This window comes from Anser anser (assembly GCF_964211835.1).
Source record: "Anser anser genome assembly, chromosome: 1".
NCBI lineage: Eukaryota > Metazoa > Chordata > Aves > Anseriformes > Anatidae > Anser > Anser anser.
In genome coordinates, this window is record NC_139720.1 from 157,721,736 (window position 1) to 157,747,797 (window position 26,062).

The window sequence follows — 26,062 nt, forward strand, 5'->3', positions numbered from 1 at the left end:
AATCTTATTTAAATAAACATACTTTCTAAACCAGAAAACAGTTAAATATTAGCAATTAAAATTTAAAACACTTCCCTTGCCCTGCCTTGTCTCCCCATTTTCTTCTGTAATTCCTTTATACCAACATGTTTCTGTCTAATAGACCGTCTCCCTATTTACCTCTAGCTGAACTTGATTCTGACTTAGCAGCTGCCTAAAGATCCCTAGCTGTGATTCTTTTCTCTGTCTGGTTTCTGATAACAGGCAAGGCTCGATTACCTTATCCCGATAAGTTACTATGGCAAATTCCACCGGTGCAGAATGAGACACTCACAAATATGTTCTTATCAGTGCACATTTCCCCTGTCTATGCAATTTAATCCATTAAAATTAAAAGGTGGATTTTGCGAATGAAGGCTGAGCAATGTACTCCTTGCTGGAAGTTTGTCATTAGCCTGGATGTACAAGTATCACTTCCTTTATTGGAAAACACTTCAGCAAGACAACAGCTAGTGGAATAAGGTCTCAAAACCATGTAACATTGCATTCAGAAGTGCAATAAATCCTGAAGAAAACCTTAGTGTTGTTAATCCTGTTATTTATCACTATGACAGAACATTCTTGGCTGGTTTATGGCATGGCTACTTTTAATAAGCGCAAAACAAAATTAGGATTTTCTTAGTGTCAGACACTATGGTGGATCAAATGGGGAAAAATATGGGTCTAAACTTAGTAGGACTAAACTCAGCGAGAGACACAGGAGGTATGGTCAATGCGTGGCAGCTGAGTCCTTCTAGAAAGAATGGGAATTTTACTTGCATTTGAAATACCCTTGTCACATCTTCCCCCTTACAATTATGCCCTTTTAATCTCTATTATCTCCTTGATTAAGGAAGTGGCTGACAAGAGTGTGGTTTAGTATGGGGATGAGTAGTCTTGAAGTGATTATACTGCCTATGCCAAGGGGAGACATTAAAGAACAAATGGCATTGAAGAGTATGTCCCTATATATCATTAACCATTTTCTAGATTTCTGAAAGAGTATTTGCCAGCTGTGTTATTTCACATTTTAGCACAGAAATAAATCAGTATTATAACCTGTGGGAAATAGGATTTTTTAAAAGTGCTTCCTCAATTAGCTTGAGAATTCAGGGGTTTTGTCCCATGACATTACCAAGTTAATTTGCAGCTGGTCACGTTCCTGCAGGAGTTGCTGCACATTTTGCAGGCAGTATTTTTCCTTCAGTCAATCCCTCTCCTATCTGTCTATATCCAGCTGTTTTAATGATAAAAGGGACTTTTAAGGGACTAAGTTTTGCCACACTGACTTTTATCAAACAAGGGGTGGCTTGATGAAAATCGTGATGAAGCTGAGCCTTTCTCGGCAGGCAGAGAGGAGCTGAGTTCACCATCTCTCATCTAACAACAAAGGTCTTTACATGGATGAACTCCATCTGGCCTGGAAATGAACTGTGCTAGTGAGTGGCCTTTGTGACAGCAGGGTGGGGTTGAGCTAGGAGCTGTCCTCTTTTCTTTCCCAACAACACGATCATTATAATCTGGGAGAGGTGGGCTGTAGATAGAAACAGCTGTGGTTTCCCAGTCCCATCACTCAACTATTGCACTGACTGCTTAAGAAAGTATTCTGTACCTCATGAAGAGAAGGTATTCACAGTGTCCAGAAGTCCTGTACCCTGGACAAAATTGCTCATCTATTACAGGCAAACTGAGATTACCAATTCAGACTTTGTTAACTTGGATATTATGGAGATCATGCTTTACAGAAACATATATTTTTTTTTTTCTGGCTCACTGAATTTCCATAGTGCAAATTAAAGGTTAGAAAATGATGCAGAAACATTAGATGAAGGTTGGAAACTTCAGAAGAAAAGAACACCTGAAGATCTCATTAAGGTCTGCAAGACCAGGAACATATTTCTAATGTGTGTTCAATGCCTACCTACCACAGGATGACCCTCATTGCCAAAACAAAATAAATATAGTTACTGTACAAGGTGTATAATAGTAATGTCACTGTCTATCCAGATATGTAGATTGTGAGCTCCATAAAAATGATGTCTGAGAATAGGATTAATCTCACAGGACAACAGCATCCATGTCTGAGCTAAAACTCTTCTGTAGTCAATGTGAGAAACAGGAACTAGAGGGTGCAAGTACTTCTTAATCCAATACAGATTTTTAAAGTACCTCGGATCAGCTGTGCCCTGAAAGTTCCTATTTCTCTCAGCTGACAGTATGGGTTATGTGATTTGGCTAGCTGGATGGTTGGATACCTGCATTTGGTTGGATGGATTTAATCTCAATGAATAAATAGCAATTGAAAGAATTTTTATTTACACATTATTTCAAAGATTATAAATGATCTCTGATTTTAAACCCGTTAACATTCACTGTAAGATCAAGGAAAATGGGACTTTCTCTCAGGTTTATTTATCAAGCAACGTTTCTTTTTATTTCTTCCTTTCTTTCTTTCTTTCTCTCTCTCTCTCTTTTTTTTTTTTTCTTTTTCATAAGTGATTGTTGCTTTTCCCCGCAGAAGAAATGTAGTTCCAAAATTCCTGTTATTTCTGCATATATATCACACTTTTAATATATGAGCACTGTAGGTATGTTATATTAAAACAAGACAAAGCACTTCAAGCAATTAGTTTTTACTTTAGTGCCTATAGCTGTTACTTAGGTAACGCAATTATTGTTATGAACTGGAGATTTTTATAGGCTTGAATGTTTAAGGAGAAAAGCAATTTTCATTCTAGTCCGTTTTCACTTGGGTTCCTATATAGTATTTATGCTGTCCAAATATATAATAGGAAAGCAAAATTCCCAGCACTTTGAAGTGAATGCAGTTATCCTGGGAACTGTTAAGTGCTGGCTGTGTATTGGTGATGTGGTTTCCTCTCATACAAATGAACGTCAGTCTCGGTTTCACTGGGCTCTGGCTCTGAGTTACTCTTGCCTGAATTTAAAAGCTCTCAGTGTGGGTGTCGATGTGAGCTGGGCATCAGAGTCCCACCAGTCAGTGGAGACATGGAGTGGGATTCAGTTGCCTGCACACAGGTATCCACTGCCTTGGAGGCTTTTCGGGTCATCCATGTATCAGTAAAGGTCTCCTGTAGGACCTGCACCATATCTGAGACCCTCCTGTGAAGCCCTTAGATGTCTCTCTCTGGACAATCTATTGGTCTTTTTGTCAGTGGAGTCTAGGGAGTTATTCAGTTGTCCAAGTGCCTAATTTTGGTCTAAATTAGGACCTTACGAATAGCTCCTAGACCCCTCATTCAATTACAAATATAAATTAGCCTAATGCCATGTTGGAGTTCTCTGGAGCATTCAGAAGACTGAAGAACACCTGCAAGGACTTTATCATATCTGTTAGCTCCTTGCAGATGCCTTGGGAGTTCAGGGCCTCTCACTTAGCAGGAGGCATTTGTGTTTCAGCAAGTGAATCCTTCCTGCTATTAGATCACCTTAACTAGCTCCTCATTGCTACCAGGGGAGATTAAGAAACCTGGCTCTACCTTTATTATAGATGCTAAATTAGACACAATGAACTCCGTTTCTTATTTACCAAAAATTACACGTACATAACATACATTCAGTGCAGAAGAAGTAAAACTCAAGAAGACCAAAAGCAGACACGCATGATGGTCATTTATTATCACTGCCACCAGGAAAGACCGTGCAAGGCCACCAAAACATGAGCATCTACTTTCATCTCCAGTGAACTGCACACCTAAGTCCTAAATCTTAATAACCTCAGTTACCTCCACTTCGGTAGGGCCATCTGTGAAGGAGTCAGGTATTGACTGCTCAGTCGCAGTTCAGCTAACTCTAGCCCCATGCAGGCTTAATATCTTGTCAATTCCAAGGTTCCTCATAGCTGCCAGAGAAACATTTGCACTTACAGGGAGCTATTCATGTGATCTCTAGAAAATGTCTACATTAGGCTGTGGGAACTGCACTCTGAAAATGCTTGTTTTCTTAACTGACTGTGGAGGGAGCCCATACAACTAACTCCTACTCCTGTAGCTGTATTTCTCTATTACCATGTACACACCAAAGGGATGTACTGAAGCATCTTGAAGGTATACTCCTACTTTCCATAGTGACTAGGTACCTGAAGTAGTAATACAGGGGCTATGCATTTTGCCCTAGTGTAGAGCTGTGATGGTGCTAGGACCTACACTACCTAGGACCCAGAAATGCTGCTGGGTCTTTTAAGATGCATAACCTTAGAATGGTCCTTACCTGATGATGGATAAAATTAGATTTGACGAAGCCTTTCTTTCTTCCTTCCCCAGTATTATTAAAAGCCTTGGCTTTCCCATCAATGAGTATCTATAACTAGTCACTCAATCTTTGCTGTTTACAGGCAAAATGTAAATACATTAAGGAAGCACCCTGTATTGCTGTCCCAACAATGTAGACAGATACATTGATGTGACTGTGGAATGAGAAAAAAAAAGTAGGAAGAAAATATAGGAAACCTTTTTTTTTGATGTAAAATATTTGCTTTTGACTAAAGAAAGTTCACAAAAGGGTCACAATTTGTATGAAGGTAAATCGTTTATTCCCGATATTTTACCTCTCTTCTAACTACTAGTAATGCCTATAAAAGTCCATAAAGTGTCAATTTCTATTGCAAACAAGGAAAATGTGTGAAATGTTTGGCTTGGGAAATCGGTTTTTAGTCTGCTGTAACCTACCATTTGTTACAAGTGGAGTCCAGCATTGTGCACGTCTGGTGCAAGTTTACAATATATCTGTGTGCTGCAGTCTAACAAAATAAAAATTGCTGCAAAAGGCTCCAGAGAACTAATTGACAGCACAATATAACACATTTTTATCTGAAGAGTGAGAATCACTATTTGCAATTAATTCAGAAATTACCAAAGCTTTAATTTAGTTGTTGGCAGCCACACCGATGCACAACTAGCTTGATGGTGAGAAGATATTTTGTGGTTTGTGATCACTTGAACAAAAGGACCCTCTATTCTCTAGGTGTAAATGGACTGGTGATACATTACAAAATCCATTTTTTATGGAAACTTAGTATTGCTTTTAGAACCTGTTGCTTGTTGTCATATTAACCATGTAAGAATTCATAGCAGTGTAACACCTTTCAGGCAGGTAATCAGTCATAGTTGTTATTCTCATGCTACCTGGAAGCATCTAAATGGGCATCATTTATATATTGTAACTGGGGACACAAGCCCTACTACCAATTTTTAAACCATATTTCTTCTATTAATATCATGTCAAAATGCTAAAGTGTGGAGGACATTTATATAGTCACTATCTTTAGCATTAACAAGAACATTAAGAATTCACTTTTCCTTCTGCACAGATTCATGCATAGACACGTGAAATGAAATGTGATCTTTCAGCTGAAAGAGCAGTGCTGATGTGTTTCCTGCTTAGATTCATCTTCTAGATGCTGATAATAAAAACTTTCTGTATACTGGAAAAAAAACAAACTTTTACTGAGTAGAGGCTAAAGCATCAAATGGAAGGAACTAGATTTTCATCTAGATTTACGAAGGGGAATTGCCATCAGATAAAACTTGTGCAGTCTTCAGAATGAAATATTTTTGCTGCAGACTAGCAATCCTTCTAGGTACCTGATGACACCACAACAATGAGTATGATTAGAATTATGATTAGAACTATCTATCAATATATTTATAGACCCAATTCTGCTTTTGAACACATTTGATTCATAGAGCCTAACTCCAAAGCCTGGTATTACGGTTACATTAAGATATCTACAAATTGGCTGTCTGAGCTAATCATTCAGATTCTTTTCATACCCAGTGGGGAGAAATGGGTAATTCAAAAGGTAATTCAGATTTCATGTCATCTCCAAATGAACATCTTAAGCAAGATCTGGAGGTGCCTAGTTCTCTCCACTGATTAATAAGGGAATGAGGTTATAGCTCAGACTTTGATAACAACATTAGAAACATTAAAAGATAGGGCAAATAAATCCCACTTCATGTTATTATGGTTTGATATGGCACAGATGTGCAAGCTTCAGCCTATATATCCTGCTTTTGTTTACACTAATAGCCAAGTTCATGAATCACTTAATTCCTCAACAACCAAAGACCCATGACAGCCACTTTTTCATCTTAACTGTGTGCTAGACTGGTAATCAGGAGTAGCTTCTGTTTACAGGTGTCATATGCCCCATCTTGGTAACAGGTATACTTAACACTGCTTATACATTCCTGGAAAAGAGATGATAACTCTAAGGGGATTTTCACACCAATAGTTAAAGGAAGTTCAGCTAGAACTAACAAGCGTATATTTAGAAGATACTCAAACAGGCACTGTGTTCAATGAGACAGTTAGGCAACATGTCACTATTCAAGCAAGGCAGACAATGCCTTGTAATCAGGACTGTACATTTCTTTGGACAACTAATTAACGTAGAGAGCTGTCTTTCCAGTTAGAGTTGGAAGACATTTTTTCCTTGCTCACACTGAACAGAGTCTGAACAGCAAGCACAACCATGCCACCTGAAGACACAGACAACCTCTGAAATAAAGCACTTTCTTAGTAACTGCCTCACGTGTATTAAGAATGCGATGCATCAGAGACAGCAGCATGCAGAACTCTTCAGCAGGGTTATGGAATAATATTGCCTTTTTAAAAGACAGATCTCTGCCAGGTCTCTCAGGAGGGTTCTGACAGCCATCATCACTCACCCACCTTTGCCACCTGAAACTGGTATTAACCAGGAAGGAAGAAATGATAGCACAAACTTGAACTTAGATATTGCTGTGACACAGAAACTGAGAATAAACAAAATCTGACACTAAGCAAACGCCTCTTTGAGGAGAACCAGGCAAATCCTAAATTTGACACCTAATGACCATGACAAATGTTGTAAAATGTATTTATTCATTGTGCATGTTGTATCCAGACAGCTAATAAGAAACAGGGCTCTAAACACACAATCTAAAACTGGAGGAGCTGTACACTTTGCATTTTACAGGAGTTATTTGCTGAATAACAACACACAGAAAGAAATGGCACCTCCAACAGCACAGCATCTAAAGCTTGTGGGGGGAGTGGTCTATAGGAAGTTAGGGGACATCTGAAACACCTGCACGAGCCTGTTAATTTCACTCTTAAAAGTGTGACCAATACTTCATGAGCTATGAAGTCTTTTACAGGCTTATTGTTTGTGTCTTTCCCTACGGGTTCTGTATGCAGAATGTGTTCGAAAAATTCATCTCAATATTTTAAACCCTGTAAGATTTATAGCTGCTGAATTTTATTCTAGGGTCTCTTGAGAAATAAAATGTGGAGAATAAACATCCTATCTCAGGAATATTGTGTATCACTGCATATATTTAACATTTCTAGACTCTGGACTAAATGGATTCTTACAAAACTGAAACATAAGCTCCACTGTTGGGAGTTCCCCAAGAGGATTCCTTGGGCAAGTCAGATCAATGTCTTCATGGTATACTGTCTTGTTAATTTCAGTCTTTCATAGCTAAAATGCAAAGCAGTTTTCTCTCTCTCTCTCTCGAATTATATTTTCTGCTTCATATACCTTTGGAACACTTGGAAGGAATTGTTCACAACAGATTTGTTGGGTTACTGTTGCATATTTTATTGTAACAAAAATCATTACACACTATAGTGAAAAATATTTTAAAAATATGAATGAATTGACACTTAAAATACATCCCACTATATTCCTAAAATAACAATTTCAGGGTCCTTTGCTCACAGAAAATGAAACTTCATTTACTTTTACTTAAAAAAAATAACACAGGAGGGAAGATAAAGGAATATTTTCCTGCAAAGTGTGACACAATATATTCCCCTCCCCAGGGTAAAGAGCATGAAAGAGTTTATTTTTCAGACTAGGTGCATGCTCATCCACTTATCTATGCTGCTGCTATACTGTACTTGAATGTAAATCACCCTCAAAATGCCACGGCCAATTTCTCAGTTGCCTATCTCCATAGCATGCATGTGCATTATGCATTATATGGTTAATAGTGCATCAGCTCCCCTGTGGAAAATCAAGAAGGCTTCCATGTCCTTCTGAAAGGAAATGTGGAATAATTTTACACACGTCCAGACAGGTCAGGCTGAGGTATGTTCTTGGGAGAAATTGCAGCTGAATTAAAGCAGGACTGTGCTGTACGATGGCATGGTGAATACAGAGGTACTTGAGGCAGCTCAAATGCAGGAAGTAGGTATGACTATATCAGCATGGGGCTCTCTGTAGACTAATTAGTCCTGCTAAGAAGCAAGATATAATGGTCCAAGCTAAACGCTTTGAGGTAATTCGCAAGTCAGATGATGCATATCTGCACAGTGCTGTGTTCCTGCCTTCCCCTTGGGCTGCACCAAACCCCTGCTGAGGAAGCCTTTTGTTTGAAACACAGGGACCTCTCAAATTCACAGAATTTCTGTAGCTGGAAAGTATAATCGAATCTACTTTATCAAACTCACACAAAGTGGTTTGCCCAAGACTGGGCAGTGAGACAGTTACAATTCTAGGGAGCGAGCTCAGGATGGCCTGAGAGATTGTTTCCTTTGCTCAAGTGCTATCTCCAGGCACAAGCCCCAGAAATAGGTGACACTGCAGAGTGTCTGCATTGCTGCACATGTGTATGTGGTGTCTGAGATTGCGTGGACACTTATGTCAGCTTTTAGCTCACTGAGGGAATACACTCCTTTCTAGGAACGAGACGTCATCCTTGAAGCAGAAGAAGAATATTGGAAAGAACCAGCAGCTCCCAGCACTGGGCAGAATTAAACGAGCTAGAATCTAAAATTACTGCTACTGTTTTAGCCTACATGACACACACAAAGTAAAGATGGTGAAGATGAAACTTAAAGTGTTTTGCCCAGCATTGTACAAAGACAAATGGGAATGAAAGTGAAGAATAAGAATACCAAAGCTTACACCATGTTGCATTGTCCTCCAGATAGTCCTCTGGGAAGCAAGAGGGAAACAAATTCAGGGAACAGAAAAACAAAACAAAATAAAACAAAACAGAAACAAAATAAAAAAACAAAACAGGTTATACCAAACAGGCAACCACAGTGAAGATAACGAGTCTTTATAAGCAGTAGATTTTCAATGAGAAATCTTAGATCATACTCTACAGAAGCAGATGAGTTCAATGGTTAAAGCTATTCAGTTTCTGACAGTATTTGTTTTAACTTCAGGTGCAATTGCTGGATGCTTAGCCTAAGGTTGTCACTTTTTGGCACTTTGTAGTAGATGGGTAGAGAAGGATTTCTCTGATAGGCTGAAACGTGTACTTTAGGATGAGCTGAATCATGCTTTAGGAATATTTAATCTCAACTCAGTTGCCTAAACCTACTTTTAGACAACTGAATAAAGGCCATCATTTCTCTGCTAACAATAAAAAAACTACTGACCTTCACATCTAAGATGGTCATCTAGAAATCAAATCTAAATAAGTGGTTATAGGTATCTATATTACAGACGTCTGTATTTAATCAGTTTAGCTGGTGTTATGATCAGCAAAGAAATAGATGGGAATCCAGTTACCTAAATATAGAGCATATAAAGTAAATTTAGTAGCTTTGATGTATTCCATCTTGCTTACAGACAGGTCTCCCGTAAATATTTCTAGTTATATTTGGACGTCTTGAAAACCATAGGCATCTCAAGTAACATTAGGGGACTATGTTCATGCAGCTGAATCCCCCAAGAGGAACTTCAGAGAATAACAGGGCCTCAGTTCTGTCCTCCACTCTTGGATGCCATATAGTGGTCTTCCCCTCAGGTATCCTACCTGGTCTTCAACCCCCAGTCCAGGAGAGCATGGGCGTCCTGCCAGCTCAGCCAGATATCACATACTCCAAGGCATCTCAAACAGTTTTGCGTATCTACATGCAAATAACTAAGTTGAGCCTTTCATTTCCCAATCTATGAGAGATATCTGTGACAGATAGGGTGAATCACTCTCTGAAGATGTATGTCTCTCTCCATTGACTTCAGAAAGAGCCTGACTTTTAGGTCCCATGCTACAAAGACTTGATTTAATTGCAGGAACATAGGTGTATTTAACTGCTTGTGATGCTGCAGCATATTCTACCTGGCTCCCTACTCCTGTTCCAGAAGTACATTGTTCTCCTCTAGTCCTGTGTGGTATCTTCCAGTCCCCTGTTTCCAATACTCTGGGGAGTAACCTGTTGTAGTTGGATGTGTCCCTGTCCATGGCAGGGGGTGTGGAATTAGATCTTTAAGGTCCCTTCCAGCCCAACCCATTCTATGATTCTGTGAGTCTCAGATGGTGTTTTGCATCCGTGCTTAGACAACTCTCTCAGGCTCAAGTTCTGCATGACTTCCTAAACACATCTACTGCATTTTAATCCAACTATACCTGCTTTGGGGGGATCTTTCTTTCTTCTTTTTCTTTCTTTTTTTTTTAATTTTTTTTTCTTTTTTCTTTTTTTCTTTTCCCACTTTTTTCTCAATTAATTTTGAGGTATTTCTTTTTTATTAAGTCCTACAGACTAATGCTGTGACAGTAATTCAGGCAAACCTCCCTTCTTGGAATACAATAGCTGGATTAATCAAATTTTCGTGGGTGCTATTGGTAGTAGGGTGATGGTTGGACCAGATGATCTTGAAGGTCTCTTCCAACCTTAATGATTCAGTGATTCTATGATTCTATGAAATTCAGGCAAGCATGAAGAAGCACATTTTCAGAGGGGTTCAGTATCTGATGTTCTCAGTGTAGGCTTCTTATGAGAGATCTGCTTTGTGCAACATATCTGATAGAATATGCTCAACTGAATTAAGCTCACAAATGGGAATATGAGCAGGAGTAAAAAATTGATTCAGATGCGCTATGCTTTTGAGATGCAGAGGAAATATTTTCTAAACTTGGTCACTTCTAAGAACATGCTGTCAAAGACAGATGAAAGCAGGATTGTTTGTCACTTCTTTTGAGGTTTACGTAGCTGCATGTTTGAACTTTGTGATGACAACTTGAAGTTAAGCGGCCCGACAGTGTTTTATGAGTAAAATCTCCAGAACAGACTCCTAAAACCATAAATGTAACACTGAATAGTCAGCTGACTCATGAGGAAAAGTTCCTCTTACATAAAAGCAGGTAGTAATAACTCCATATTTCTTATATCAATAATAATCAAAAGGGGCTTTAACCGTTTGGCACTACTATCAAAAGACTAATCCTTCTGTACATTTTTATTAAGTAAGAAATAGAAAATGATCAGTGCGCAGACTGGAAAACTGCTTTGGGTGGGATTCTACTTATGTCTTATTAATGATGCAAGGATTGGGAGCATCTAACTGAAGCTGGTCCTCCAGGCTCTGTCTATAGTTAATGAAGAGAGATATATGATTCAGGGAATGATTCAGCACATTAAATGCTGAAGGTCTAATGTAGGCAGGTTGAATGGTGTTCCTATGAGGCAGAAACACAACATTTATATCCTTCTGGATAAAATTACCCATGTTGGTGTGAGATGTAGGCAGTGACCTTTCTCAAGAGCTGCTAAGGGATTACAGTTCTGAAACAAAGCCTTCTGCTCTAATCCACATAAGCAACCTTTTCTTGCTCCAGCTGAGGTCAGTGGCCATCTCAAACTTCAGGGTTTGTTGCTCTCAACACAAAAGGAGATAACACATATACCACTGCCAATTGGAGAAGGATTTGATAACAACACACATTACTAATAGGGCATGAAGAGTTATTATTTTAAATATCAGCAGCAAGGAAGACAAATATGTAAATACTGTAATGCTTTTATGAAGTAAAGGCAACAAAGCTTTATTTATTTATTTATGAAAGAATGTGTGAAGAAATCTAGTTAAATCATATGGATAAAATTTTCCCTTTGAAGGTCTACAGGTTATTATGAGTTATAAAGGATTGTCTTCACTAGCAATTTTCATTAGTTACAGCCTTTAAAGGCCAGCAGCATATGACACATTATTGCTTTATTCAGGATGCTGCTTGGTATTTTGTAAGTTTGTAGTTTAAAAAGGTTATTAAAGAGTTTAGAAGCATTCTCCTTATGTGAATATGGAAGGTCTTTTAAACCTTTTTCTTTGTAAAAATGCTCTGTTCTTACAATGTAGCAGTAATCCAAGCTAAGTTGTGCTACAAGCCTTCCTCTTTGTTCTCTTTCTCCTACTTCCTCTTTTTTGCAGCCTTTAACTTCGTCAAGAGCATGACTAAAGCCTACACACTACAGTGACCTTTCACTTCACCTTGGCCAATTCTAGGTTAAGATTCAGGCCTCTGCACCAAACAAGATTTTTAGCCTGAGATGCTACACTGTTTTATGAATCTACTGTGTTAGAGAGACCTAAGTCTACATGAGAGGTCTACATCTTGTTTTCTGTTCCTACTTGTAGGATAAATAGGCTACGCTATTCCCAGAAGAACAGAGAACTCAAAAATATTGCTTTTTGCTGCATACTGATCCAATGTCCTGGCTAGAATGATGTACTATTTTTCATTTGACTTGCAATGGAGATTGACAGAATACAGTTGATTGATGGACGGGCTACAGCATTGGTTGTTGGAAAGATTTGGCACTGTAAAGTACTGTGGTGATTGTCAAAGGAATTTGCAGAATGACAGTGCCAAGGAGAGACCCAGGTCTTGATTGAATTAGTGTATTTGGGTGTCTGCTCAGCGATAAAAGCTGAGAAAAACCTCTAGACAGTTTAGACTCGTGATCAGAACAGTAGCAAGACATTTTGGTGCTAGCACCTGTCTGGCACCAGCAGGAGGGCAGCTCACCAAAACTCAAAGCCCCTGCTAACAGTAGCTGTTCCCAGCTGGGTGCTCCTCTCCCTTCACTCTTGCTACAGCCCTGCATATGAACCTCTTCTGAGAGACAGAACAGTGCTGTGCAAGTGTTCAGCAATAAGCATGGCAAGTGGAGGTTGTGCGATACAGTCTGTTTTGATTCAGACTCTTTACAGCTTTTTAATTTTGTCCATTGGCTTTAGTTCAAGATAATTACTGAGACAGTATTAGCAGCTATAATAATTAGCCTGCTATAAATCTATAGATTTATAAATAGCAGGAACATTGAAATCTGAAATGTGAATCCAATGACTGGTAGTAGAAAAAATAGTCTTATCTTAAGGTCTTATTTTTGAAATGATTAAATAAATAAAGCAAGATTAATGATTGCTCATGTTTTAGCTGATAAAGTCATTTTTTGGGACAGATGGAAATAAAGCTTATTGTCTTTTAACCTTTCTAATACTTTAGAAGTGAATTATATTGTTCTCTTAGAATACAATTCTGTACTATTTCCAATGGGGAAAAAAAGATTTGTTGAATGCTAGAACGGTTGGCATAGAAACTATATACAGTGATTACAAAATTATTTTTTAAAAAATTGTCCAGAGAATATCATATATTACCAAGCCATTTCTACTTATTTAAGAGTGGAGTATGCTTTGCCTTACCAGCCTATCCAAACTTGTTCCAGCAGCAGTTGTAGGTCGCTCCTCTGGGTTATATGGTCTAAACCGGGTATTGAAGTTTTCAGGGACAGAACGGGAAGATCTTAGGGCAGGTGCTGGTTTAGGCTGGCCACATCCTTGGAAAACCTGAAAAAGACATTTTAGGTTATATGACGGTCATAAAAAGAGGGAGGCTGGCATTTTACACCCTATTTATTCTGTCTTTCATATATTTGAAACCACCTTTGACTGACATTTTGCTAATAGCGAATAGAGCACTTGTCCTATATTAAGACTCAGATTAAAAATTAAACATTATTAATTACTTAGTGAAGGTATAAAAACATATAGAGACCTTAAAATACTTAATTCGTGAAGGTGATTATTTCAAGAAGTTAACACCTGAAAGCAATTTAATTGTTATCTGTTCAGGAAGGGAAATGAACAAAATGAAGTTTGTTGTGCCGGAACTTGGTTGATACTTGTTTCATCTTTTCTTAAAACATGGTTTTTAACCAGAATCACAGCTCATTCATAATCCTTACCTACATCTATTCCTACCTGGTAATCTTGTTTGTAGTCTCAGAGAAAAAGTCAATGATGAAATAGCCTTATGAATATATTCCTTTCTAATTCCCTAGCTGCTCTGTCGCTGGATGAGGGATAAGGCAGTTGTGTGGGCAGTTGAGAGAACAATTTTCTGCTACTGTGTTTGTTTTCTAGGTATATAAATAATGTTCAGAATAATGAGATTTCTTTATATTCTTCCATTTGGAAAGAAATTTCAGTAGCATATGTCTTGTGCATACTAAAGGAGACAGAAGACACATTTGACTACTGGATATCAAGGATATATCCCAGAGGAACTCTTACAGAAGTTTTTTAGCTGAAAGGAGGTAGAATATCCACACAATTACATTTTAGACTTCTGGATTATCCATCTTGATTGTTTCTCTCCTGAAGTAGCCATGGTTTTTGTTGCTTTCAGGTTTCATTACAATTAGCTTTTAGCTAGTTTCCTGATGTTAATTTAGAGGCCCCAAAAGATTCAAAATTTGCTAAAAGAAACTGATTCATTCTAAATTTATTTGCAATCATCAGGTCTTTTTTGGCACAAAGTCCAGCAAGTCAGCTGCTGTAGGGACATTGGGATTTTTAATTTATGTATGAAACTCTGCTTGGTCTTGTTTGAGCATATGTGTAAGGGTTCTTGAATAGTTTCTAGCCTCCTTAGTCATGAGGATTATTGGACAATCATTCATTTAATGAACTAGGAAAGCTGATTTCAGTTTTTAAGATTCTAAATTTTTCAACAGGAAAGATTCTGATTTTTCCTCTGTGAAGAAAATTCAACTAAGATTAATGTTCAGGACTTATACATGATTATGGTTGATAATATAAGGCCAAATATATGTGTTGGGGATATCTGTTATACTTACAAAGGTTTACATATTTCTTTTGACTGTAGATGAGCTGTACAGGGAAAACATAACTGTTTATTTAGATACCTATGAAATCCCCTTTGGTCAACTGAGCAATCAGGTATTTACTTACAGAGACAAATGTCAGTTTTCCAGAACATGCAACTTGACTCTCAGAGGAAAGGAAACTGAGGGCACTGAATCTTCTTAAATTTCACGGTATGAAATTGTATGACCATGTGGAGTAGCTATAAGTCTGCATAATTTATATTTCATTTTTCTTATGACATACTGGAAAAAACAACAGAGACTTTGTGGTATCTATCTTCATACAAATACTTATAGTAAGGATTTTTGTATGAACACAATTATGTACAGCCAGGCAGTATTAGAGGTGGTAATTAGATAGCATTTTTTAGATCACAGAAGAAGAAATCATCTACTTTTTAATGATCTGGCAAAAATGCAGCAAGGATACAATAATCAGTAACTACATTTTGACTGCAAAAGAGACATTTTCTAATTTGCATCCAGGTATTAGCTGACAGAACAGAAAATGTTAAGCAGATACCTGAAATTAACAAATGCTTCCTGAGAAGAAGCACATGAAATATTTTCTTTACAGAGCTGTTCAGAGATACTGAGCAATTTCTGGAAAATTATTCTGGTGTTCCATTATACATGCTGTGAATTAGCAACATAAATACACTCTCTTAAAAAAGAAAAAGAAAAACAAAACCACAACATTTTATATATAATTACGGGAGTCCACCTCAGAGAAACAATTTGACTTGAAATTAGGAACCCAAAATTTAGGTGTGAATTTGTAGGCATCTATATTTGAGCTAAACATCTAAGCTTCCGTCTTTTGTAGCACAGATCAAAAGCTCTTTTCAGTTGATCTCACATCATCATCTATAATCATCTGTGATGTCCCAGCATGTCCAAGAAATCTCTTAGGACTGTCTTAACATAGGACCTATTGGAGACCATGTCCTACAGATGAACTGCAGCTAAAGCTCAGATGGCATTTCCTAGGGTGCCACAAAGAGCAGAAACCCTCTGTGGTCAGGAATAAAAACCAAGCCGTGAGATCAAATCAACAGAGCCAGTGAAGAATTACTTCTATCAAGCTCTCTAAATGGAGGTATCTACTTCAGGATTAGTGAGCAGATACTGTAAAAAAAGGAGTTCTTTTCCTGTGAGACCTCAATGTTTTGAATCCCAGCAGAAAGAATTTTTACTCTATGAAGCTTTGAGTCATACTGTTATTTAGACGTGCTAGTGCTCAATGTTTCCTATTGAGTGTCTATATGACTCTGCTCCATTGACTCTCTCATCTTCAGATAGAATAGTATTGATTTTTTCCTGAAGTGCCATTATATTTTTCCTGCACAGGGCTCTGGAAAGAACACAGATAAATGAAGAGGTTTTGTTAATATGAAACTCTGGGGCTATTTTAAGAAGAAACTTGGACGTCGTTTTATGAAGATTTCCTTCTTATAAATAATGCATAGGTAGTCTGCTATGTCATGGAGCTCATTCATCCTTTTAGCTGAAGTAATTGCCAAAAAGGAACATATATCCATAGGTTAAAATGGCACATTGATCAGCTTGGATAAAAGTAGATTTAAGACTCACTAATGGGAGCCTCAGCTATGGGGATAGCCTTTATGAAAGAGCAAAATTCTTGGCATGGTATCCAAATAACACTTAAGGCAGCCAAACATCTGTATAGAACCAGACTGTTTAAAAAGCAGGAAAAAAGTCCAGTATGTTGTGTTCTGAGGAGCACTGAAGGCATAATTATGCTGACACAACCAGATTGGGGATTTTCTACATTTTGAAGAAAAATGGTTGCTATAGCATGTTTTCTGCTGTTTTGTGAGTTTTCTCCCACTTCTTGTGAACAAGCAATCTATGCAGATGTCAGGTACTAAATATTCATACTGCTGAAATGGAACAGATGTAGGATTTACTCTTTGACTTCAAGCGAAAAACAAAGGTGATGGTACAGTCAACCTTATGGGAAGATTGTGAAGGCCTTCAAACAAGTTTTGGCCAGGATTTAAAAGAGCACAGATATGTTATGACTCTGAATATCCTTAGGGAGAAGGAGAATAAGGATAAAGTATATGTATGCTATGACTAAATCTTGGATATGAGCTAAGCCATGAGTAACAATATACAGATTATGAAATTTTTACCTGAGAAATAATCAAGCTGTTGCAGAACACTAATTTTGGCATTATAATGTTCAAATAATAAAGATGTGTCACTGCAGAATGATGAAGAGATTTCAGTAATGAAGATAATATGTCTCAGACATTATCAGGATAAACCCCAAATCTATTGCAACCTGACTAACACATGAGGCTGCCCTCAGGGCCCACAGTAGTCTGGGTAGACCCAGCAAAACCTACTCTTAAAATGTGGTGACATCTTAAGAGACATCTCAGATATCCTAGACTGAGAGTTTTTGTGCTCTCTGTGGTTGGTTTGCAGAAGGTACTGTATTGGGTTTACATGGCAAGGTTTTTGGTGGGGAGAGGGGAGATAGGAGGGATGGCCTCTCTGAGAAGAGTCCAGCAGCTGCCCCATGTCAGATCAGAGCCAGCTCCAGCTGGCTCCAAAGGGACCCGCTGCTGACCAGAGCTGAGCCAGTGAGCAATGTTGGTTGGGCCTCTGTGAGAGCAGATTTAAGAAAGGGGAAAAAAAAATACACAACAAAAAATTACTGCCCTTGGACAGGAGCCCAAGCAGGAGCAGGGGATCTAGGGGGAGCTGCCGCCCGTGGGGGACCCGTGCTGGAGCAGTTTGCTCCTGGGGGATGGACCCCGTGGTACAGAGCCGTGTGGGAGCAGTTCTTGAAGAGCTGCTGCCTGTGGGCAGCCCCAGCAGGATCAGTTTGGGAAGGACGGCATCCCGTGGGAGGGACCCCACGTGGAGCAGGGGGAGAGAGTGACCATGAAGGAGTGGCAGAGATGAAACATTAGCAACTGACCGCAGCCGTTATTGCCATTTCCCTTGTGCCGCTTGGGGGGAGGACATAGAAGAAGGTGGGAAGGTGTTTTTAGTTTGCTTTTACTTTCTCACTTCTGTAGCTTGTTAGTAATAAGTAATAAATTGTATTAATCTCCCAATTCTGAGTCTGTTTTGCCCATGCTGGTAATTGGAGACTGATCTCTGTGTCCTTATCTCAAACCTTGAGCCCTTTTTATCATATTTTCTCCCCCTTTCCCTTTGAGGAGGGGGAGTGAGAGAGTGGTTGTGGTGGGGTTCAGTTGCCCAGCTGTGTAAAACCACCACAGGTACTCTGTGAGAGTGGCTGCAGGTGTTAGATGATGAAGCTATGTAAGCTGGTTTTGATGATCTTTAGTCCTTGCCTTTTTTTTTTTTTTGGAGCATGGAAAATAAGGTCTGATACAGAGCATGCAGATTCCTCTAGATGGAAGGGCTTTGGGGTCTGACTTTCTAGACCATTGCTACTTTTTGAAAAGCATCTCCAAATGTTGCAGCTGTCAGGAACATGACTTTCCCTGAGGCAAAATAAGGACCTCTTGTAGCTGCAGTTCAGGAACATGACAACACAACATGAGCAATGTATGAAGCTTAGAGATTTGTGGTCAGACTTTCTAAACAGCCAGTGCTGAATATAGACTGCAGAGAAATATCAAGAAAACAGAAAAGGATTCCAGCCTCAGGATGAACTGGAGGATTTTATCATAATAGTACCTGGCTAAAGTGCACTGTGCTGAAAGAATCAACTATAATCAGCACACAAACAAGAAAAGTCAATGGCCTTGGAGCAGAGATGCTCTGTTTTATGCAGTGACACATGCTTGTCTGCTGGCAGCTGGTGGAGTCCATCTGTCAGAGAGGAGGAAGAGCATCTTCAGTCACAGGCTAGCCAACCTGGTGAAGAAAAGAGCTTTAAACTAGGAAAGATGGGGGAAGGGGAGAGTTACAGCGACTACCCAGCCAGCAAAACAAGACTCAAGTGGGAATAAATCCAGCAGGCAAGGAAGTGTCTATGAGATATGACTATGGGGTATATATCCTCTTACAGCAGCGATACTGGCATGCTTGAATACTTCTCTGAAGTGCCTGGACACCAATGCACATAGCATGGGGAATAAACAGGAAGAATTAAAGACCCGTGTGCAGTTGCAAGGCTTTGATCTCATTGCAGTTACAGAAACGTGGTGGTATAGCTCTCATGACTGGAATGCTGCCATGGATGGCTACGTGCTTTTTAGGAAAGACAGACCAGGAAGGTGAGGAGGTGGAGTTATGCTTTATGTGAGAGAACATCTGGAATATATGGAGCCCTGCCTACAGGTGGATGACAAGTGAGTCAAGAGCTTATGGGTAAGGATAAAAGAGCAGGCTAATATGGGTGACACTGTTGTGGCTGTTTACTATAGGACACTTACAGACAGCTGTGAGTAGCCTCATGATCACAGATCCTGGTTCTCATGGGGGACTTCAACCACCCTGATATCTGCTGGAAGGACAATGCAGTTAGGCACAAACAGTCCAGGAGGTTCCTGCAGAGCATTTACAATAACATTTGACACATATGGTGGATGAGCCAATGAGGAGAGATGTGCTGCTGGACTTTATACTAACAAACAAAGAGGGGCTGGTTGGAGATATGGAGGTTGGTGATCCTTGGCTTCAGTGACCATGAAATGTTGGAGTTCAGGATCCTGAATGGACGAAGCAGGGCAATAAGTAAGATTGCAACCCTGGACTTCAGGAGAACAAACTGGTCTTTTCAGGGACCTACTTGGAAAAATGCCATGGGCTATGGCCCTAGACAGAAGGAGGGTCCAAGAGAGCTGGTCAGTATTCAAGCATCACTTCCTTCAGGCTCAAGATCAGTGTATCCCTATGAGTGACAAGTCAAGCAAAGGGGGCAGGAGACCTTCATGGATGAGCATGGAGCTCCCGGCAAAACGCAAACAGAAGGAAGTATATGGAATGTGGAAAAAGGGACAGGCCACTTGGAAGGATTACAGGCACAATGTCAGAGTGAGCAGGGGTATGACAGGGAAGACAAAAGCCCGTTTAGAAATAAATCTGGCAAGGGATGTCAAGGAAAACAAGAAGGGCTTCTTCAAATATATTAGGAGCAAAAGAAAGACTAGGGAAAATGTGGGCCTGCTGCTGAATGGGGTGGGTGCCTTTGTGACAAAGGATACAGAGAAGGCAGTGTTGTTGAATGTCTTTTTTACTTCAGTCTTTACTGTTAAGGCCAGCCCTCAGGAATCCCAGACCCAGAGACAAGAAAGTCTGGAGAAAGGAAGACTTTCTCTCTGTTGAGGAGGATAGGTTTAGAGATCATTTAAGCAAACCTGATATCCAAAAATTTGTGGACCTGGATGGGATGCACCCATGAGTGCTAGGGGAGCTGGTGGATGTTACTGATAAGCCAGTGTTGATCATCTTTGAAAGGTCATGGGGAAGGGGGAGGTGCCTGAGGACTGGAAGAAAGCCAGTGTCACTCCAGTTTTCCAAAAAAGGTCAAGAAGGAGAATCCAGGTGACTACAGGCCAGTCAGCCTCACCTCCATCCCTGGAAAGGCGATGGAACAGCTCATCCTAGAGGCCATCTCCAAGCATATGGAAGAAAAGAAGGTTATCAGGAATAGTCAGCATAGATTCACTAAGGGGAAATCAATCTGACTAAGGGGAAATCAATCTGTTAGCCATCTGTGATGTAATGACTGGCTGGGTATATGTGGAGAGAGCAGTGGATGTTGTCTACCTTGACTTCAGTAAGGTTTTTGACACTGTCTCCCACAACATCCTCATAAGTAAGCTCAGGAAGTGTGGGTTAGATGAGTGGATTGAGAACTGGCTGGAAGGCAGAGCTCATAGTGCAGTGCTTAGTGGTGCAGTTTAGTTGCAAACCTGTGGCTAGTGTTGTCCCCCAGGGTTTAGTACTTGTTCGACTCATTCATCAATGACCTCGATGGGGATAGAGCACAAGTTTGCACTCGGCAAGTTTGCTGACATCACAAAGCTGGGAAGAGTGGCTGATACAGCAGAAGGCTGTGTTGCCATTCAGAGAGACCTGGACAAGTTGGAGAGTTGGCAGAAAGGAACCTCATGAAGGTCAATGAAGGCAAGTGCAAGGTCCTGCATCTTGTGAGGAGTAAACCCATACCCAGCTTGGGGGTTGGCCTGCTGGAAGGCAGCTCTGAGGAGAAGGACCTAAGAATGCTTGTGAACAGCAGGTTAACCATAAGCCAGCAATGTGCCATTGTAGATGAGAAGACCAATGGTGTCCTGGGGTGCATTAGGAAGTGTGTTGCCAGCAGGTCGATGGAGGTGATCCTTCCCCTCTACTCAGCCCTGGTGAGGCCACATGTGGAGTACTGTGTCCAGCTCTGGGCTCCCCAGTACCAGAGGAACATGGAGCTACTGGACTGAGTTCAGTGGAGAGCTATGAAGTTGATTAGGGAACTGAAGCATCTCTCATATGAGGAAAGGTTGAGAGAAGTGGGCCAGTTTTACCTGGAGAAGAGAAGATTGGGAGGGGATCTTATCAATGTATATAAATATCTTAAGGGAGAGTGTAAAGAGGATGGGGCCAGACTCATTTTGGTGGGGCCCAGTGACAGAAAAAGAAGCAACAGGCACAAATTGGAAGTTCCATCTGAATATGAGGAAAAACTTTGCTGTGATGGTGACAGAGCACTGGAAAAGGTTGTCCAGAGAGGCTTTTGAGTCTCCTTCTCTGGAGATATTTAAAACTTTCTTGGGCGTGATCCTGTGCAATGTTCTGTATGTGACCCTGCTTGAGCAGGAGGGGTTGGACTAGATGATATCCAGAGGTCCCTTCCAACTTCAACCATTCTGTGATTCTGATATGGCTGAGCCTATATGTCCTTGGTTGGAAGTACAAAGATAGAAGAGGTACATATGGCACCTCTATAATTTTGTCTCAATATTGACGAGTACCCATCAAGAGTGGAAGACAGAGGGTTTGTCTCTTCTACAGAAATGAAAGAAAAATGTGAACTCTAGTAATAAGCCCTGACTGTCTCCACTGATTAATTGTTAACTCATTGGTTTTTTCTTGGACTGCTACAACTTGTTCTTTGCAGAAAGAAAGAGCTACAAAGAAGGTAGATCTCAGCAGTATAGAAATGAATCAGTCTGGCCTCAGGTCAGGCACTGCTCCTTTTCCCTATTTTATTTATCAGTGTAACTGTAACCATGAAGATTTCTCAGAAGAATAGTGCTGAATAGGAGATGCATATTTATAGGAAAGTGATATTGGGCAGAATCTTCAGTACTACATCAAGTGAATAATGGAAGGACAAACCATAAAAAAAATAGGAAGTTTATATTTTTCTGCTGATGTGTAAAATTGAAGATTTCATCATTCACATACGAGCATGCTTATTTATTTTTATACAATTATTATTTTGGAAAGCATAAATTGTTGCTCACTTAATTTTGCATCCATGTGCACAGGAATGTATGGTCTATGTGTTATACCAAACATGTTTTTCTCAAATAAATTTGAATGCCCAGTTTTAGCTGGTATAATACAAAGCATCATTGTGCAACACAGAGACAAAGTGATAGTTCAGTTTAATGGGAATGACTCTTGGAAAAGGGCAATTTACAGAAATATTTGAAACAGGAGAGGGATGGATATTGGATTAAATGATCTCTAGGGCTTCTGCCCACAAAGAGGATGAGATTAGTAAGACTCCCTTGAAAAAGAAGCTGTTTGTTGTTATTTGTTCCATTCCTTTGAAAAGACTATACAATATTATTCATACTGTATACAACAATATACAAAATGGCCCTAAATGCTACTGAATACAACATAAAGCCTCCTTCCAGACATCAGACAGATTTCCAGGTAGAAAAAGCTATATGTCAATGGTGAAAAATAATCTGTGTGTATGGGGGTGTTGCAGGCATGACATTATTAGTGCATCATCATTTTCCCATTGTAAAAACACACTGACTGACTTGTGGAAAAATAACTGTGATTCCTAGTCACCACATTTTCAGCAGATGCAGTCAAATGCAAGACACAAAATGTTTTGAAGAAAGAGAAAATAGCATGATTTCAGCACCCTGCCTGAAGCTTTCTGAATAGAGTCTCAGAATATTTGACAAGCGTGGTTCTTCTCCTGCATTAGGTCTGCAATTGCATTCTGTGCACTCCATTACATCCAGCAAGGTATTTGTCATTTTCACTGAAGCTCTAAGTGGTCAGTATGTATAAGGGGAAAAATTAGGCGATAGATGACTGGTGCAAAGTCTGCTCATATATCATCTCTATAGATCTGACATGACAGACATAGAAGATCACAGCGCTGAACCCAAAGACTTTGCCTTCTCATACTTCTCTTTAATAATAGAACACTTCCATGTGCTCAGACCTGAAAAAAGAGGGATATAGCCTAGGAAAGCAAGGAAATCACATTTCAGGAGAATAATGGTCTGCACAGAAAATACAAAAGCACCTCAAACATAGACAGCTCTGTTATCTATGAAAATACAGCAAAATAAATTTCATTGACGTAGTTTGATTTCTGGTTTTCAAGATTTGAAAAAATATTGGCTAAGATTTGTCATAGAAGAAAAAGTTTAGAGTGCAAGTGAAATTTCTGTGATTTATTAAACTTTGCAGCAAATAAAATATTTCTGAAGGATAGGACAGACAGCCTGCTCTATTACAAATGAGTAGTGAGATGAGCTCGTGCCAAGGTGATGTCATTGGATTCTGGCAGGGCATGCAGCTTCCTGACTAATGGAAAAGCTGTGAGATCCGAGCAAGTTAAAAGGAAAAGGAAATACACCTGAGTCTTTAGTGAGCTTTTAATGAAAATATTTTTTGTTTCTTTTTTGAGTTAAGGACTGAGTCTGCTGAAGCAGGCCTTTGATTCCCAAAATATTTGGCTGATACACTCCTCGATCACTGCTGCCAGAACAAAGTCTCATTGCACAGGATGTAGACTACTTTTAAAATCTGAGTAACTTCATGGAGGTTGAAAGTAAAAAACATCTTGAAGGAAATCCTTATAATCCTGCAGCACAGGGACTGTAAGAAACATCTAATTTGGGGCTGGCAGGAAGAATATTAACCTCAGCCTCCTGCCTTTTATCCCCACATTTTTTCCAGCTATGGAAGCTTCCTTACAAGCAATGGAAACTCACTGACTCAGGTAGCAGTCTGGTCAGCACATAACTGACTGCTGAGAGATCAATGCAGGTGGAAACTCCTAATGCAGAGAACCTGGCAAGCTGTTGACTTTAGATTTTGAACTGCAGTGAACTGCTGAATATTAAGGAAAAGATATTAATTGTTGAGTGCTGGCTTAACAGCACCTGTTACTGAATTCAAAGGACCTTATTAGTGCGGGGTTCAGGGGTGGCAGTGATCTGTGTACACGCACGCACTAAAAATGGAAAGGAGGTTGTGGGTATCATTAACTCTGTTTACCTTTGTGTCAGACTCCAGACAAAACTCCATCAAACTGAGGTCTGCTAATCAGAGGCTGTCCAATGTAATGATATTTCCCCAGAGTGGCTATTAAAGGAGGTTAAATGGAGCATTTTCTGTATTCACTTCAAACACATTGTGCTTCAATCTGACTTAAACAGATCAAAAAGTATGTTAATATGGGGAATCATGGATGAGACACGAGCAGAAGTTACTAGACATACTCTGCAGGATTTTTCTTACAGAGCTGCCATTAATTTTCAGAAATCTGTTTTCCTCAAAGCTCTTACAACTATTAATTTGGAGTTTACTAAATGGTACCTTTCTCCTTGTTGCACGATTTTTAAAAACTTCTAGTATGTTTAACTAGACCAAGGATTCAAAGGCAGCCTAAATAACTATTGAATGTACAAATGCAATTTCTAGTGGTCTGGACGATCTTTCTTAAAGCCTGTACAGAAGTATTTCCCCCTGCTTGAGACAGTCAGCAACAGAGAAAGCGCGACTCACACAGTACCTTTGCCGACACCTGCATGCTGTTTTCTTGCATGTTCATGATGGCTTCAGAAATCTTGACATCAATAGGATCCATGACTGATTCAATGTTGAATGGTCCCTCTAATCTCTCCGCTACCAGAAGCATAGCATCTGTTGAAACACAAAGCAGCCATTCCCTTAAAGAAGGGATACTTTCAGGTGTCTCAGGCAGACCGAGTGCTCCAAGCAGGAGCCCTGGGGATGTATGGTAGCAGAACCATGAAACCTGCCTGCAGTGCAGCTCCCTAGCTAGCAAAAACAGCTTCCCCTTACACTGCCACCACAGAAAGAGGAATAAAGACTCAAAAAGTTAGATTAACAATAGTTGCCATAGCATTATTGAGCTTGCGGTGCAGTTATTTTACACAGCATTGCACCACATGGAGCAGCCAGTGCTCTGGAGTGTGCTCATGTGATCTCTGTCCCAAGAAAAAAGCAGGATGATCGAAATGAATCCCTGAGGTATGTTCTTAGAGTTTGTATGAGATGATGAAAACTTTGATATGATATATCAGGGTGTTATAATTAAAGCAGCTGTTCTTTCTGACCTTAATGATCTCATTTTCTTGCAATATGAACAGCAGATGAATATTGGATTTCTGCCATAGTGTATAGGTATGAACCATGTTTGCCCTGCTACATTTTCAAAATGTGGTTGAAAGTTGTATGCAAGAAAACATATTCTTTGTTTTGGAATTTAAAAACAATTGTTTCCTTATTTTGCTTTTGAGGCCTTCTCAAAAGCAGCTTTAACTAGTAGTGTTCACTAACAAGTAAAAACAAAGCAACTGTAAAGAAATTAATAACTGTAAAAAACATTTTGCCATGCCTCACATGTCTACACATGGACAAAGATTAGCCACAAATTCTGTGATGTGATAAACTTGCATTTATGCTATACCTTTGAACATCATATTTGATTCTTCTCATATGTTAGCATTTAAGCATTAAGCTTAAAGCAATTGCTTTAAGCAATAAGCATTAAGCATTGTGATTCCAGCATCCAAGTAGATTTAAACAGATACCATTTGCAATTTTAACGTGATAAACAAAAACCTTCACATGCTGTCTTCTTTATCCCTCAGGCTTAGGCTCCAAAAGGTACTAAACAGGCTTCCTCCCAAAACAGACTCCTCTTGTGATTTGCTGCCATAAATAC

At 39.5% G+C, this 26,062-nt stretch overlaps 1 protein-coding gene across 2 annotated transcripts in view; it reads right to left on the minus strand.

Annotated features, from left to right (window-relative positions):
* The window catches only part of GPC6 (glypican 6), an 823,519-nt gene that overhangs the window by 61,032 nt on the left and 736,425 nt on the right, over positions 1 to 26,062 (minus strand). Inside the window, exons 5-7 of one of the 2 annotated variants that reach the window (XM_083814533.1) lie at positions 24,884 to 25,014; positions 13,469 to 13,612; positions 8,939 to 8,968 (exon numbers count right to left, since the gene is read on the minus strand). In XM_083814533.1, the coding sequence (XP_083670659.1) occupies positions 8,939 to 8,968; positions 13,469 to 13,612; positions 24,884 to 25,014 (305 nt within the window). The remainder of the gene's footprint in view (positions 1 to 8,938; positions 8,969 to 13,468; positions 13,613 to 24,883; positions 25,015 to 26,062) is intronic. The other variant, XM_083814534.1, reaches the window with a different exon arrangement.